The following is a 15,635-nucleotide window of genomic DNA, read 5'->3' as shown; positions in this document are numbered from 1 at the left end:
CACTTAAATGCTTAACAGCGACCATATATACTACCTATAGACAATATAATCTTAAAAAAAATTTCTAAGTAAATTCCACACCATCTGGTGGTTTCCAAAAAGGGGTGCAGATGAAAGGGGCTTTTTGGTATGGAGATTATCTTAGTCCCGGGAAAGGACATCTAGTATTATAATATAGATAAAATGTCGTTCTTAAAACGACCAAACCAGACGTACATTTAAATTTAGTATCGTCTCTTAATAATTATAACTTATAATTAAATATTTTATGATTTTCTGATATTTTCTTGTTATTTTCTTTTATAACACATTGATGTTGGGTTTGCACAGAAATAAACATAGCCTTGTAGGTACGAGTAGGAAAAATAATAAACTCTGGCTCCTAACTTTTAATATCATAAATACTTAAAACTAAATTCAATGCGCTTTCCTACTTCCATTTTGCGCTGATTTTCCTTTCTTCAAGTACGTCGAAGAATAGAAACTCCAGAACATATTGAAGAAGACGATAGCTTGGACGACTATCAGCAGTTTGATGAGGATGGGGTAGTTGCAGTGTGTGTAGAACATGCTGTGGAAGGAGTGCAGACCCACCAGGACGAATTGAGCCTGAAAATAAAAAATGAGATTTATAAAAAAAGGAAAAAAGCAATAATAGACAATTTCTTAGAGCCTGTCTCACCATTTAGGCAATCCACAACTTATCTGACAGATACTCCATACTCTATCTGTCACATAACAACACACCTTTAGCACAATTATTATATTTTAACAAAAATTGAACCCGACTTCCAAGGTACAAACAATACCTATTCTAAAAATTATCTAAAAAGTATGACATAATTCTTATTCTTTTTTAGTGCCTTTTTCGAAATACGGCCAGATCTCAACTGATTCCGGACTCAATTTTCATTCTTTTGAAGTCGGTACCAGCTCGGAACTGAAATACTTGACATAGAACTTAACCAGTTCAATCTTTTGTGTTTATAATTTTACTCTTTTTAGTTATATCTACAACTCAAGGCTTCATGCGTAAATAACAACTACAAATGTCCTATTCACATTATGTTACTGTAAGCGAAATTGTGGTAAATGCTTGCAGTTATCTAAGCGATGCTAGAATTTTAAAACTTTTATCTTTAAAGGTTCAGGAGTTCTGTTCAGTGACTTTGGATCAAGAGACACCTTCGTATGAAATTTTACTTATTTGTAACATATTTTTAGGTTGCTAAGAACACCATCTTAACCACCATTACGTGTGTATTAAATTTTAAGGATTTATCTCGACTGATCATAGAACCCATCATCAGATCACCATTTTCGTAATTGTTATACAAAATTTAGATTATATCCTATACAAAAATTACAACAACGAATTTTAAAATTTGGTCCACAAACAGCGAAATAATCATCAAAAACATCAGCTCCGATGCAAAATATCACGAAAAATACCAATAATTGGGTCATAATGTGGATCACCCATGGTATAATTATGGTTGTGATGATGATGATTAATCAAATTGATATATTAGGTTATGCTTTCCGTAGTTAAAACAACGCTAAAACCCCCGAACCTGTATTTATAAGAATTAAAAAGTTCTGGTCAGTACCTTCGGAACCATGGTATAACCTGGTGCAAAATCTCACTTTTTGGTAGCATGTGCCTCGAATACTTCAGGAAAAATTGAAATCACTAAGTATATTATGTTTCTATAAAAATTTCAAGGAGTCCCCTCGATTCCTCATGGATCCCATCATCAGATCACCACTTTTGTGAACATGGTACCAAATTCGAATTAAACCCTATACTTACTTACTTATAACAACAAAAAAATTATGAAAATCGGTCCACAAACGGCGAAGTTATGGTTGAACATACAAAAATAATATATAGCCGAACGTATTACCTCCTCCTTTTTGGAAGTCGGTCAAAAATAGTTCTGTCTATTGTGCCTTTAGTGACTCATAGGCAGATTAAATTACGTATTTTAATGGGGTTTTGTCCAACTCAAGCCACGACTTATTTTGGCTGCCGTCTGCCTTTAAATCAATAAGTCTCATGGTACCATCATCTACCCACCAATTGCATGACGGTAACATATTTCTTCCACCACAGGTACTTCTTGTACTTGTCTCCGAAGCTGGCGAGCAGATAGTACGTGTACATCACGACGTGCACCAGAGAGTTGGCGGTGCCGAACACTGACGCGTTACCAGCTAAAAAAAAAAATATTATAATAAAAACCCTGCCGAGTGCCGACTGCCGAACCTATAAGGGTCAATTCAGACCGCAACGCGACGCGTAGATGCATTTCTAAATTTGTATGGATTTGACAGATTTTAATTGCGTCAGACGTCTTGCGAATCTGTCAAATCCACACTAATTTAGAAATGCATCTACGCGTCGCGTTGCGGTCTGAATCAACCCTTAGGCTGGTCGCCTATATTTTGTGAGCACCGTTTGGTACAACTAATATATTATTATATATTCTGTGGCACCGTACGAGCACGCACCGCATAGTACACGGAATGCGGCGCCTAGGGCAGCCTACAGTGCTGACAAACGTGCGAGGTTTCAAATCATTTCATACAACAAATTCTAAAATGCGGTGCGTTCGGCGCGTGCGCGCTGATAATATGCGATCACCTTCATAATCATAATCATATTATACCATACATTGTTTTGATAACATACAGAAAGTGCTTAAACCTCTTTGTAGCAAGTTACAATTAATTGTAGGATATGAAAACCAATAGGAAATATTTACATAAATAGATTGAGAACCTACAATCTACATGGTACCTTTAGCTTCATGACCTGTACCACAATGTAGCCTTAGGGTCAATTCAGACCACAACGCGACTTGTAGATGCATTTCTAAATTAGTATTTACTATTTAGTATGAATTTGGCAGATTTGCAACACGTCTCACGTAATTGAAAACTGTCAATTTAGTCTAATTTGTCCCTTATAGCAGGGGTTCCCAAAGTGTGCGCCGCGGCGCCCTGGTGCGCCGTGGAAGGGCAAGAGGGGCGCCGTGAGCCGATCCTCTATCATTATCCGAAATCACAAATATTATAAAGTAAAATTATAATACTTACAGTATTTATTAAGTAAATCAAGTAGATGATTAAATATTTGTTTATAACTATTTACCTGGTTTACCTAACTATAAATAATCATTAAAGGTTTTTTATGTATCTTTTTCTAATAGCTAGTTAGAAGTGTAACTGCGCCGCAGCCTGAAAAAGTTTGGGAACCCTTGTCTTATAGAATTGATGGTTGTCTCATAGTCGGTTAAATATTTTTAACTGTCTGTACTTGCTCTTGAGGTAGAACTTTTAATAATCTATAATAAGTGGTTTAATAATTTTTAGTTAAGAAAGACTTTGCATAAAAATCAAATCAACTAGCTGAAAATCTTATATGCTATTGATGTAAGCATATAATAAATTGGCTGCTGTTAAGCATTGGTGTGTCATCCCACATCGGACTAGTTTTGAGTAATCGGCGTTTTAAGTTTTTTTGGAATAACCTTTATTTTCTGCTTATTTTAAGCAAAAAAATGTTATTGTGCGGTATCATTTTTTTTGTTGAAATGCGTAGATTATGATTATGAAAAAAGAAATTAATTTTACATTCGGTTTTAAGAGAGAAAGTATAAAAATGGTTAATGCTATATTGCTATAGGGCTTATTACATATAACATTAATGTCCTATTATATAAAATTATCTCGTCACGCCCACACCGCTGAACCGATTTTTCCGAAATTTGGTATGGAGATACTTTGAGTCCCTGAAAGGACATAGGATCCTTTTTATTCCGAAAAACTGTACGGTTCTCAGGCATTAAATAAAAATGATTTCTTCTTATACCGCTACATGGATTTTAATGATATTTGGTATGTAGGTTCGTTATGTGTCGGGAAAGGACATAGGATACTTTACATCCGGGAAAAAGGTACGGTACCCGTATGATAAATAAAAATGATTTGCGCCTAAACCGCTGAACCGATTTTGATGAAAATTGGTGTGCACACACATTGACTCTCGTGAGAGGACATAAGATAATTATTGTCTTGAAAAATGTACGGTTACTGCGTTATAAAGTTTCCTATTTTGTGCCTAAGCCACTGCACAAATTTTGATGAAACTTGGTATGGAGATACTTTGAGTCCCGGAAAAGGCCATAGGATCCTTTTTATCTCGGAAAAATGTACGGTTCCTAGGCGTTAAATAAAATTATTTCTGCTTATACCGCTACATGGATTTTGATGATATTTGGTATGCAGACACGTTATGTATCGGAAAAGGACAGAGAGTTCCCGCTTCTTCTTCCCTTCCCGCAGAGTGCTCTTATGTATTGCGCACACATTTGGGCACTATAAAATTACTCCTGCGTAACTGGCCTGGTTTCATTGAAACCAGACTGCTCTTGTGTATTGCGCACACACTTGGGCACTATAAAATTACTCCTGCGTAACTGGCCTAGTTTCATTGAAACCAGAGTGCTCTTTTGTATTGCGCATACACTTGGGCACTATAAAAATTACTCCTGCGTAACTGGCCTGGTTTTATTGAAACCGGCCACCGCCACCGAAACCGGTGTGGGAGTTTTTTTATTTATTGTAATTACCAGCATTGGACATTGGGCATAATTATTGAAACTAGAGATCGCCCAATTCAACGACATTAAGACTACTACCTATATTTTGTAAAAAATATCGACTTTATCTTTTTTTTTTCAACTCCTGTCTCTGGGACTTAGCTGATCTCAGACTGGCCGTGTAAGCATTATCTTATAGTATCTTAGATTCAATAAAAACAGCTTTAATCCATTTTCAATTCGTCAACTTGTTGTCAACAGACTTCAACCATAAATAAAAAATTATAATTCGTATGTATAGGCTTGTCATTAAAAAAATTGTCATTTCTCATGTGTGTGTGTTGTAGTGTGTGTAATGTTTTATTTGTTAAAAAAATGTATGATAAAAGCATAATTTCAAAATAATATTAGTTCGATGCACTCCTTCACCATATAAATTATAACTGTGCAAAATTTCATGCACCTACGTTTCTCAATTTTTCGTAAAAAGGGTTACAAAGTTTTTCGTTCACGTATTAATATTATGATACTCGTTAGTCTAATTAAATTATTAATCTAATTGCAAATTAAAATTAGAGTACATTTTATATATTATATTTTAGTATTAATCAACTTACGGGTAATTTCAGATGCACAACTACTTCATCAATCTGATTAAAATTACTAATTACTTTTGCCCAACTCTGCACGTGATAAACTAATTATTTCTACATTAACTAAATTTAATCAAAATCGGTTCAGCAGCTTAAACGCAAATCAATAAAGTTTATTGCGTGAAAACCGAACATTTTCCATGATAAAAAATATTATCCTATGTCCTTCTCCAAAACCTTACGTAATATCTACATGTACTCAATATCGATATAATAAGCCAAATTCATTTTTGTTGACTGCGCGGGAACCGTACATTTTCCGGGACAAAAAGTATCTAATGTCATTTTAATTGATTCAAAGTATTTGCACACAAAATTTTGTTAAAATCGGTTCAGCGGTTTAAGCGCAAATCATTTTAGAAACATAGTATATAAATGCTGTATACAAAACCTCAGTAAGAGGAATAAGCATTAACCATTTTTGTACTCTAGAATATGCTACAGTGGGTTTAAAAAAAAATGGATTTCACTGTCGTAAACCTTATGTTATAAAGAACAAAACTGCATTATTAACTCAAAATCCTATTTTATGTGGGATGAAACACTAATGCTTAACAGCAGCCATATATTATATATTATTATAGGTAAGGCATAATATCTTATACGATGGACTTACTAGCGATGCTTTGATACAAGATGTTAACGCCAAGTGAGTGAGTTTACCGGAGGCCCAATCCCCTACCCTATTCCCTTCCCTACCCTCCTCTATTCCCTTCCCTTCCCTTCCCTTCCCATCCCTACCCTCTCCTATTACTCTATTCCCTTTTGAAAGGCCGGCAACGCACCTGCAGCTCTTCTGATGCTGCGAGTGTCCATGGGCGACGGAAGTTGCTTTACATCAGGTGACCCGTTTGCTCGTTTGCCCCCTTATTTCATAAAAAAAAAGCAAGCGCTCTTTGATCTGTGTCCAAAAACCGACACTACACCGAATCCCATACAAGTGTCCACAACGCAATCCATCCACGCAAGCCGGCTTGGCTTGCGTGGATGGATGAAGATACACACACTTACACGCGCCTGTGATTGTGGACGCTGGTCAAGCCTTGATAAGCATAGAAACGCAGCATAAAAGGTCTTACCCGGATAGTAGGTGATTCCAAACCAACATATACATGGCATGAAGGTATGGTGGAAGAGGTGCAGGAATGAGATCTGCCGGAACGACTTGCGCAGGACGAAGAATACTGTGTCTAGAAGTTCCGTGAGCTTCGCGTAGAAGTACGTGTAGCTTAATAGGATGTCCTGGAATTATTAAGTGAAGTGTTAATTATTACAGTTGAAAGAAGTAACGTATACAGGGTGTAACAAAAACAAGTGATAATACTTTAGGGTGTGTACGTGTTCCTTGTAGAGAGTTCACTGTGAAAGTGAACTCTCTACAAGGAACGACTCTCTACGCTGAAAGACCAAAATTTTTTTTCACTTTTGTATGGGGAAACTCGTGACGCACGGGCCCTTGCCCATACAAAAGTGAAAAAAAATGTTCGTCTTTCAGAGCTGCTACTTTCACAGTGAACTCTCTACAAGGAACATGTACACACCCTAAAGTATTATCACTAGTTTTTGTTACACCCTGTATATTAGTGCAGCACGAGTCGGCGCATGAGTACCGAAAACTATTCCACCTCAATTTTTTTATGCGATCCTCTTTAAATTGCCCTCCTGATGATATAAATGCATGTTGCCATGGCGCAACCCGGTGCCATATTGTTTTAACAAACATTGTTATGTATTGTTATACAGTGTGTAACAAAAATAAGTAATAATACTTAAGGGTGTGTACGTGTTCCTGGTAGAGAGTTCACTGTAAAAGTAGCAGCGCTGAAAGACGAAAATTTTTTTAAACTTTTGTATGGGCAAGGGCCCGAGCGTTCGAGTTTTCCCATACAAAAGTGAAAAAAAAATGTTGGTCTTTCAGCGCTGCTACTTTCACAGTGAACTCTCTACAAGGAACACGTACACACCCTAGAATATTATCACTTATTTTTGTTACACCTGTATAGCTCTGAGTCTAATAAACTAACTTAATATTATGAAAAGTATTATTTTGTTAATATATCAATCACAATGAAAAAAATATACAGTAATTTGTATTTAACATCGAGGAAAACACAAGAAAAGAACTTACAAAATCTGTTGATTCGCTGTCAAGTTTGAAATCCTCACACGTAAAATCGTAATCCATTAAAAACAGCCGCCGAGAGCCCTGAAACAATAAAGACTAAATCATCGGCTGCAAGGGCCAAGCCAAGTGTAGGAGTTACGAAGTCGCTGACGGAAACATAATATAACAAAATTTATCATTTAAGAGGATACACCAGGGGCTAGAGAAATGAAAAAAAAGTACGTGTAATATCTATAGCTGTCTCCCTTACCTCAAGCCTATACCGCAGAACGCGATAGAGACAACTGCAGAAAATCAACGATTCGTTGTCCCCTGATTCCTTCTCCAAAACTTAACCGATTTAAGTACTTTTTTCATTAAAGATTAAAAAAAGGCTTGAGCTGTGTTCCTATGTTTTGCTTTTTTTGTATAATCTAGCCAAATCTGTTTTCTGGACGTATGAACACAGTGGAAAATCTGGCCATTTTTTTGGGTTTTTGAACGTTCATATCTTATTTAATAATTAAAATATGAAAAAAAAAGAAAACATAGGGACATTGTATTAGTGGCCGTAGATATTCAGGAAAAAAATTATAACTCTACTAGCGTTATCCAGGGAGGAAACAGGGGACAACGTTTGTATGGAAAAAAGGGCGGTGTGGAATCCTCTTAAGGGTCAAATCAGACCGCAACCCGACGCGTAGATGCATTTCTAAATTTGTATGGATTTGACAGATTTCAATTAGGTCAGACGTCTTGCGAGTCTGTCAAATCCATACTAATTTAGAAATACGTCTACGCATCGCGTTGCGGTCTGAATCAACCCTTAGATTTAATATAAAACGTGTCGGGCCACGTGCAATATAGAGTTCCGTAGTACCGCTAGTTTTTTAAATTTTTGTATGTTCAATGAATGTACATTTATAACGTGTTTTACTAATAACATCATCTCTTTACTTTTAAAGGAATTTGAACGAAAAGTTCCTTTCTACTTCGCCGATACATTTTTTTGAGTTGATCAACTATTACTCAATAACTGATGAAGTCTTCTTAGTCCTGATAGTTTTCCTTTTAAATTCAGCATATTTCCTATTCCCGTAATTTTTTTCATATTTCCAGAAGCAACCCATTAGCTGGTAGAAGGGGGGGACACTGGACTCTAACGATTTTTTCCTCTTAGGGAAGGAAAAGAAATAGGGGAGGGTGGGGAAGGGAAGGGAAGGGAATAGTGGAGGGTAGGGAAGGGAATAGGGTAGGGGATTGGGCCTCCGGTAAACTCACTCACTCGGTGAAACACAGCGCAAGCGCTGTTTCACGCCGGTTTTCTATGAGAACGTGGTATTTCTCCGGTCGAGCCGGCCCATTCGTGCCGAAGCATGGCTCTCCCACGTATTTATTTTAATATTATAAATGCGAATGTGTCTGTCTGTCTGTTACCTCTTCACGCTCAAACCACATTTTGCTGAAAGACATGAAAATATGCTGAGTCCCGGGACAAGACAGGATAGTTTCTATCCCAGAAAAATGTGCGGTTCCCGAGCGATAAACCAATTTTTTAGGAATACATAATAATATAATAATTTTACTTACCGCTACAACTAGGAACGCGCTCAAAATTACTTGGAGGAAATTGTAGACCTGTATTGTTTTTTTCAGGTTGTACGGTCTCTTATTTTTCATGAACCATGGTCCTATTTTCAAGCAAAATAATAAATATGCTCCTATTAAAATAAGGAATGGAATGGGGTTCCCAGCAAAAGGCAAGCTGACTGTTAGAGGACCTGCAATTAGAAAAGAAGTACGTTAGAATATTTTTCTTATATTTTTACTTTTTAGTTACTTAACATAACAATATCATTTTTTTTATGGTGGTATGTTATTTTTAAAGTATAAGAATATAATAATATGTACTGCAGTTTGTTACTCTGTACTGTGTGCACCTAACTATAATTCATACTAGCTTTTATAATACTTCACTAGCTACTTGACCGAGCTTTGCTCGGTAATCAATAAAACACGAATAAAATGACATTTTCTAAAAATGATTCCTAGCTAGATCGATTTATCGCCCCCGAAACCCCCTATATACTAAATTTCATGAAAATCGTTGGAGCCGATTCCAATTGTATATATATATATATATATATATATATATATATATATATATATATATATATATATATATATATATATATATATATATATATATATATATATATATATATATATATATATATATATATATATATATATATATATCTGCATAGCATGAGTAAAATAAACGCGTTTAAATGTAGGTAGTTAAAAAAAAACCGGCCAAGTGCGAGTTGGACTCTCCCATGAAGGGTTCCGCAGCAACAATAAGGTTTGTTTTTTATGAAATTAAAAGGTTTTTGATTTATTTTTATGTTTTAGTTGATTTAATGAAAGTTAATTTAAGGTTTACCATTTATGACGTATAAAAAAACTACTGGCTAGATTTCGTTCAAACCAATTTTTGTTGGTAGTTTTTTATAGTAATGTATATCATATATTTTTTTTAGACTTATCATGCCCCTACTTTAGAAATTGGACACACATTTTACCACTTTAGAAGAGTCTCTCTCGCAAACTATTCAGGTTAGAAGAAAATTATATTTGAAACTTCAATATGATTTTTGAAGACCTATTCATAGATACCCCACACGCATAGGTTAGATGAAAAAAATTTTTTTTGTTGGTTTAAGGTTTACCATTTATGACGTATAAAAAAACTACTTGCTAGATTTCGTTCAAACCAATTTTCGTTGGTAGTTTTTTATAGTAATGTACATCATATATTTTTTTAAGACTTAATCATGCCCCTACTTTAGAAATTAGAGGGGGGGGGGGGGGGGGGGACAAACATTTTACCACTTTGGAAGAGTCTCTCTCGCAAACTATTCAGGTTAGAAAAAAAATGATATAAGAAACCTCAATATGATTTTTCAAGACCTATCCATAAATACCCCACACGCATAGCTTAGATAAAAAAAAATATTTGTTTCAGTTGTACCTATGGGGACCCAAATTTTTAATATTTTTTCCATTTTTGTATCAAAATCTTAATGCGGTTCACAGACTTCATCTACTTACCAAGTTTCAATAGTATAGCTCTTATAGTTTCGGAGAAAAGTGGCTGTGACATACGGACGGACGGACAGACAGACAGACAGACAGACAGACATGGCGAATCTATAAGGGTTCCGTTTTTTGCCATTTGGCTACGGAACTCGACATAGATAGGTATAGTGTGTCGCGGACTTTTTTATAGATATTTATGAGAACAATAATAATTAATTGATTAACATTAATTTATCGTTATATCTTTTATAGTTTAGGCAGCGTACGCAAAATAAGTAACTTTTTTTATTGATATCCGTAAGATACTTGAGTTTTTCTGGACAAGCTTTTATTATCATGCAAATTGTATATTATTATATTGAGGTTATAACTTAATAGTTAAAATTTTTAAGGAGTAATTTTTTTTTTCTTTTCAGAGTAAGTATAATAACAAAAGATTTTTTTTAAGTTTTTTGATTATTATCAAATTTCACTTTAAAAAATGCACGACAAGAAACGAAACGACACAACACGACACTACACGTAACACGACACGACACGACAAGACCAACGACACGACCTGACACGACATGAGTCATGACACGACATGAGTCATGACACGTCACGCCATGACACGACACGACACGACACGACACGACACGACACGACCCGACACCACACGACACATCGCGAGTCACGACACGACACGACATGACACTTCACGACACGACATGACTTGACTTGAGTATTAATTAATTTTCAATTTACATTCAATGAGCCCTTTTATTTGATACCCATATTGCAGAAATGCTTTAAAAATAACTATTCCCCTATCTTGGATGAGCCACCATATTGGATGTAAAATAACATTACATTCGTTTCCGAGTTACTCTCAATGAGCCCATTCATCTGATAATTATATTGCAGAAGTGCATTAAAAATAATAATTATTTTTAAAATATAAGCGTTATGTTTTACTTTTAAAATCAAAAATTAAAACGATATCTTGAAAAAATAAGATAGTTTTAAGCATTGCCGAGCAAAAAACCGGTTGGGAAATCCAGTCAATAATTGTTTATTTCGCTGCATACAGAACAAAAAAAGTGGTACAGGGTTCAAAAGGTCACTTTTATACATTCCGTTACAATGAGTCGCATTAAACTTTTAAATAATTTTTTCGAATGCCGTCATGGCTCATAAATCACGAAAGAGGTTAGCAGGAACGTGCCGGGGCAATTGAAATATTCAAGATTCAAAGATTCAAAGACTTTATTTGCATCCAAGTATAGTCTATATATACTGACTGATTGATTGAAATGGTGATCTATCAACGTACAGCCCAAACCACTGGACGGATCGGGCTGAAATTTGCCATGCAGGTAGATGTTATGACGTAGGCATCCGCTAAGAAAGGATTTTCATCAATTCATTCCAACTCCAAGGGATTAAAATAGGGGATGAAATTTTGTATATATTTTAAGCCGCGGGCAAAAGCTCATATACAATATACAAACTCAGAACCTTGTACTGGGAGTTGCTTATAAAATAGTATTTAACAAATATTTTTTCTTAACTACCTAAGTAACATAATATTATGTATTATTCGTTTCTTAATTTCATAATAATAATTATAATAGGCATAAAACATATTATTTTTGATCCTTTTTTAGGGTTCCGTACCCAAAGGGTGAAAACGGGACCCTATTCATGAGACTTCGATGGCTGTCCGTCTGTCTGTCTATCTCCAGGCGGTAACTCAAGAATCGCTATAGCTAGACTACTGAAATTTTCACAGATTGTGTATATCTGTTGGCGGTATAACAACAAATACTAAAAATAAAATAAAGTAAATATTTAAGGGGAGCTCCGATACAAGAAACGTGATTTTTTTTGCCATTTTTGCTCGTAATCAATAATGGTAACAGGCACATGAAATTTTCACAAAATCCTTAATTATATTTTTTACTTTAATAATTAATAATAAAATTAAAATAAAGTAAATATTTAAGTGGGGCTCCCATAAAAAACACAATTTTTTGTCTACTTTCACTCTATACCGGTACGGAACTCTTCGTGCGCGAGTCCGACTCGCACTTGGCCGATTTTTTTCCTTATAGCGGCTTATTCTGTGTGTGAAACATGCAAATATAAAAATTTATCCAATGATAGGATATTTTTTGAAAATCTGCCGTCAAAATTTGCCATCAGATTCTGGTAGACCTATATTTATATAACACTAACAAGCATAAGGGCCTGTATTCACTTTGATAAGTAGGTACGCGTGAAAGTGATTAGTGCAGATGATTAGTGATTAGCAGAAAATAAAGGACTTGCACTAATCAGTCCCTGTCCAGTGTCCACACTTGCTTTTCCTGATTACTAATCACTTGCACTTATTACTAATCAAAATGAAAACAGGCCTTAAGATTGAAGAAGATAGTCGTTATATGGAAACTAAAAATGTCTGTTTTCGGTATATCCTACTATCCTACTAATATTATAAAGGCGAAAGTTTGTTTGGATGTATAGAATATGTGGATGTGTGGATGTGTGGATGTATGGATGTTTGTTACTTTTTCACGCAAAAACTACGGAACGAATTTTAATGAAACTTTACAATAATATAGCTTACACATCAGAATAACACATAGGCTACAATTTTAACCAACTTTCAAAATGGGGAGGTGTTATGTTCGTTTTCTTATGTTCAACGATTACTCCGCCGTTTGTTAACCGATTTTCAAAATTTTTCTTTTGGTATATAGGGTATCATCCCAATTTGGTATTATATTCACAAAAGTGGTGATCTGATGAAGATGGATCCTTCATCAGATAAGTAATCGAGGGAACTCCTCAAAATTTATAGGGAAACATGTGGTGACTTCGGTTTCGTGAAAAGTGTTCTAAGCATATGCTACCAACAAGTAAGATTTTGCACCGAGGTATACCTGGTATACTGTGGTTCGGAAGGTGCTGAGAGAACTCCTGATTCTTTATAGATACAAGTCTAGGAGTTTCGGCGTTGTTTTAAGAACGGAAAGCATATGCTACTATGCAAATTACATTCATCATCATCATCATCACTACCATATTTTTGTTATTTTTTTTTGTTTATTTTATTTTTTTTAGAGTAAGTAGGTATAGTATAGATTAGCCTTATTTAATGGTGAAGTCACTCATTGGCCCTGGCAGAATACCAGTGCAGCGAGCTAGCTTGCTGCGTATAGCTGAGCCTGGGCCAATTTTGACATCACACAATATATGTATTGTAGGTATTGTAGAAATATGCGCTTCAGCTGTATTATTGTTTTATTTACATGTGTTGTGTGGTGTTAAAATAAACATATTCTTATTCTTATTCATATTATACCATGCATCGTCCCATGATTATGAGCCTGTTATTGGTACTTTTCATAGTCTTTTAGATCGAGACTCGAGTTTGTCAAGCGATAATTTAAAAATATCTATACTTATAATATTATAAACCTGAAGAGTATGTTTGCTTGAACGCGCTTATCTCAGGAACTACAGATCCGATTTAAAAACTTATTTGTAATTTCAGTGTTGTTAAAGCTCGGTCAAATAGCTAGTAATTATTTTTACCAAAGATCTAACAACTTTATGGATTTTAATGCAGCTTATGACATGTTTATTACAATTTACAGCGTGCAGCGTCCTACAGAAGGTCGTTTTGCGAGTTACTGGTAATAAGCCAAACTTTTAAAATATAAAAGATAATATTGTATTCCGTTTAACATTAATTTCAACTTGACTATTGAATTCTACTTAAGAGACAGGAATCAAATCAAATCAGTACACATTCTCTAAGTATGTGTAAGTATTTGGTATAAGTACCATAAATATATGAACGATTACAATAATAATAATAATATATATGGACGCTTCACACCACGTCAGTCTGGCCCCATGCTAAGTACCTGAAGGACTTGTGTCACAGGTACCAGACAACGGAAATATATTTAATACTTTTATACTATACATATATTTAAGATTTTTATTATATTATAATTCATACACATATTTAATACACATCCTAAACCCAGGAACATTGAAAAACTTTTTGTTCCGTCGGCGGGTTTCGAAAACGCGACCCCCGGCTTGAGTTGCCATGCACTCTAACCATTGAGCCACGGAGGTCGTCATCGTCACAATATTTACATACTAAATTGTAAATTTTTTAATCGTGGTGTGTAAATATTTTGCAGTGAATCTTTGTACATGAACCTAGGTAATTACTATCTTAATCTGCATCATAACTCAAATGGTACTTAAATATTCTCGTACGGGAAATGATCTTGGTATTACGTTTGTATGAGAATTGCAATGGCACCCGGACCCTTAAGTTATAGATATATATTTTCAATAACCTTATAACATAAATATTTACTCACATGCTAAGTCTTCGAAAATGTACTTGAACCAGCCCACATCAGTAGCCATGTTTCTGGAGCTACTTCCACTCGACAATGACTTTTAACAGTCGTAACTCGTAACACTACGTGAATATGTACATACAATGTACATTATTGTTACATCATTTACGTATCATACATTAACCTTTCATAATACTGCTGCCCAAAACATTTGCATTTTTTTTCCTTTGTTTTTTTTTTAAGTCTTCACTCGGCTGACGCGGGGTAAAAAAGATACAATTTTTAGGTAAAAATGAATTTTTGGGCACCTTTCTTGTGTTAAGAGGATTCCACACCGCCGTTTTTCCATACAAACGTTGTCCCCTGTTTCCTCCCTGAATAATGCCGGTAGAGTTATAATTTTTTTTCTGAATATCTATGGCCACTAATACAATGTCCCTATGTTTTCTTTTTTTTCCATAATTTAGTTAATAAAAAAGATATGAACGATCAAAAACCCAAAAAAAATGGCCAGATTTTCCTCTGTGTTCAAACACCCAGAAAACAAATCTGGCTAAAATATACAAAAAAATAATAATATAGGAACACAGCTCCAGCCTTGCTTTAATTCTTAATGATAAAAGTACTTAAATCGGTTAAGTTTTGGAGAAGGAATGAGCGGACAACGAATCGAAGATTTTCTGTTCTTTTATTAGAACTTTTGTCGTGGTGTCTCTATTGCGCTCTGCGGTGGGAGACTTGGTGGTTTGGTAGTATCGACTAGTAGTGCAACTTTGAGGTGATGAGTGACCTCTGC

At 35.1% G+C, this 15,635-nt stretch overlaps 1 protein-coding gene across 1 annotated transcript; it reads right to left on the bottom strand.

Annotated features, from left to right (window-relative positions):
• Positions 1 to 374: 374 nt before the first annotated feature.
• LOC121731020 (elongation of very long chain fatty acids protein-like) lies at positions 375 to 14,953 on the bottom strand. The gene is made up of 6 exons (XM_042120316.1): positions 14,858 to 14,953; positions 8,955 to 9,145; positions 7,389 to 7,466; positions 6,340 to 6,502; positions 2,081 to 2,217; positions 375 to 609 (listed from the first exon to the last, which is right to left on the bottom strand). Exons 1-6 carry the CDS (start codon positions 14,904 to 14,906, stop codon positions 418 to 420), a joined length of 810 nt encoding a protein of 269 aa, XP_041976250.1. The 5' UTR covers positions 14,907 to 14,953; the 3' UTR covers positions 375 to 417.
• Positions 14,954 to 15,635: the final 682 nt, after the last annotated feature.

Source organism: Aricia agestis, chromosome 10 (assembly GCF_905147365.1).
Source record: "Aricia agestis chromosome 10, ilAriAges1.1, whole genome shotgun sequence".
NCBI lineage: Eukaryota > Metazoa > Arthropoda > Insecta > Lepidoptera > Lycaenidae > Aricia > Aricia agestis.
This window is presented reverse-complemented; position numbering and strand designations above follow the sequence as displayed.